Source organism: Eimeria tenella, genomic scaffold (genome assembly GCF_000499545.2).
Source record: "Eimeria tenella Houghton genomic scaffold, Eth_scaff2129, whole genome shotgun sequence".
NCBI lineage: Eukaryota > Apicomplexa > Conoidasida > Eucoccidiorida > Eimeriidae > Eimeria > Eimeria tenella.
The window spans coordinates 538-2539 of record NW_013541978.1 but is presented as its reverse complement, the minus strand read 5'-3'; the positions used below and the strand labels follow the sequence as shown (position 1 = coordinate 2539).

General features: G+C 56.3%; 1 protein-coding gene across 1 annotated transcript in view; it reads left to right on the top strand.

Annotated features, from left to right (window-relative positions):
• Positions 1 to 455: 455 nt before the first annotated feature.
• ETH_00038120 (ribosomal protein L17, putative) overlaps positions 456 to 2002 on the top strand; it is a gene marked incomplete at both ends in the record, with an annotated part of 1947 nt that continues 400 nt past the window's right edge. The window contains 4 exons of the mRNA XM_013374563.1: positions 456 to 556; positions 764 to 870; positions 1318 to 1498; positions 1816 to 1918. Of these exons, the coding sequence (XP_013230017.1) occupies positions 456 to 556; positions 764 to 870; positions 1318 to 1498; positions 1816 to 1918 (492 nt within the window). The remainder of the gene's footprint in view (positions 557 to 763; positions 871 to 1317; positions 1499 to 1815; positions 1919 to 2002) is intronic.

Genomic DNA, 2002 nt, shown 5'->3' with positions numbered 1-2002 from the left:
GGGGCCCCCGCCGCTCCCTCAGGGGCCCCCCTGCTGCTGCTGCTGGAGTCGGTTGCTGCTGCTGCGGTCTGGCAATTCATTCACAGCAGCAAAAGCAGCAGCAGCAGCAAATGAAGTACCAAGTGTAGCAGCAGCAGCAGCAGATGAAGTACCAAGTGCAGCAGCAGCAGCAGCAGCAAGAGGGACACAGAAGGCTGCTCGCCAAGTGGGGACTCAAACGTGAGCAGCAGCAGTGGAGGCATCCCTAGCAACAGCAGCAGCAGCAGCAACAGCAGCAGCAGCACGAGCCTGGAGCAGCAGCAGCAGCTCACGTTCGAAGCAGCAGCAGCGAGCGCTGAAGCAGAGGCAGCTCTAGCGGCAGCTACAGTTGCTGCTGCAGAAGATCCCAGTGCCGCTGCAGCAGCAGAAACATTGCAGCAGCAGCAATAGCAGCAGCAGCAGCAGCAGCAGCAGCAATGGGGTTTACCAGCACGTTTAAGCTTTTGAATTTGGGGATAAAGCGGAGGACTTGGAGGCGCACGAAGAAGCAGCCGCCGCACCGCTGGGACGCCATAAGGTGCGAACTAGGGTTTAGGGTTTAGGGTTTAGGGTTTAGGGTTTAGGGTTTGAGGCAGCGTGGAGGCGAAGCCAGGGTCCCGAACTAGGGTTTAGGGTTTGCTGTTGGCGCGCCCTAAGGGTTTTTCCCCGAGGGTTTCAGCGGGGGGGAAGACGAGATTAGGGTTTAGGGTTTAGGGTTTAGGGTTTAGGGTTTAGGGTTTTGCAGAAACCAGCTGGACCAGCTGCTGCGCTTCGGGCGTTTGGAAACCACCATAACTCGGGCCAAAGAGCTGCAGCCCTACGCCGAGGAGCTCATTCACCTCGCCAAACGCGGTACAAACCCTAAACCCTAAACCCTAAACCCTAAACCCTAAACCCTAAACCCTAGCTTGCAGGCGTTCGGGGCTGCTGCGGTGCTGCTGTGCGCGGCTCTCTGGGAGCTTGTTGGGGTGCCAGCTGGCTAAGGGTCTGCTGAGGGTTTAGGGATTAGCGTCTAGGGTTTGCGTAGGGTTTAGGGTTTAGGGTTTGCGAGTTTCTAGGGTTTTCACTTGAATTGCCCTCAAGTTCCGCGCTCCAAACTCTCCCGCAGCGCCCAGGGTCTAGCGAGGGTTTAGGGTTTAGGGTTTAGGGTTTGCTGCGGGGCCGGAAAAAGCCCTTGTGGAATCCACTTTGCTCAGGGCCTAGCTAGGGTTTGGGATTTAGGGTTTGCTGCAGCCCCGGAGAAAACCCATCCTAGTTGCAGCTGATTACTTAGGGTTTAGGGTTTAGGGTTTGCTGCAGGTCCCGAGAAAACCCTCGCAGTGGAGTCCATTCTGCGGACTCCAGCTGCTCGGCGGCGTTTGCTGGAGGAGTTCGTTGGGGTGTACGTACACCGCAACTTCTTCTTCACGAGAGTTGTAAATCAGTTTCGACTTCGAATGCGCGACGCCGCGCCCATGGCCTACATCGAATTCGTCGACAGGTCCAAACCCTAAACCCTAAACCCTAAATTAGGGTTTGAGCGTCGTCCCAGCCCGAAATTCTAAAAAAGGGTTTCGGGGGCCACCAAGCGCCAAACCCCAAATTAGGGTTTAGGGGACGCCCAAACCCTAAACCCTAAATCAGGGTTTGGGGCTTGCCGAAACCCAAAACCCTAAATTAGGGTTTTGGGGCTAGGCGAACCCCAATGCCCAGCAACTCCGCCCACCCCATATCCTAACGCAGCCACGCCGCACCCTAGTTGCAGCTGATTACTCAGGATCTAGGGTTTAGGGTTTAGGGTTTGGGGTTTGTGTTTAGACCCGGAGAGCTGCGGCCCGCCCGGCCCGTGGGCACTGAAAGGCAGAAATATATTTGGCAGCAAATGGAGGAGTCCAGGAGGCAGCGGCGTCTGCTGTGGAACGTAAACCCTAAACCCTAAACCCTAAACCCTAAACCCTAGAGCCTAGCTGGCACTGAGCTGCGACTTTTTAACTCTCTGTGCTGC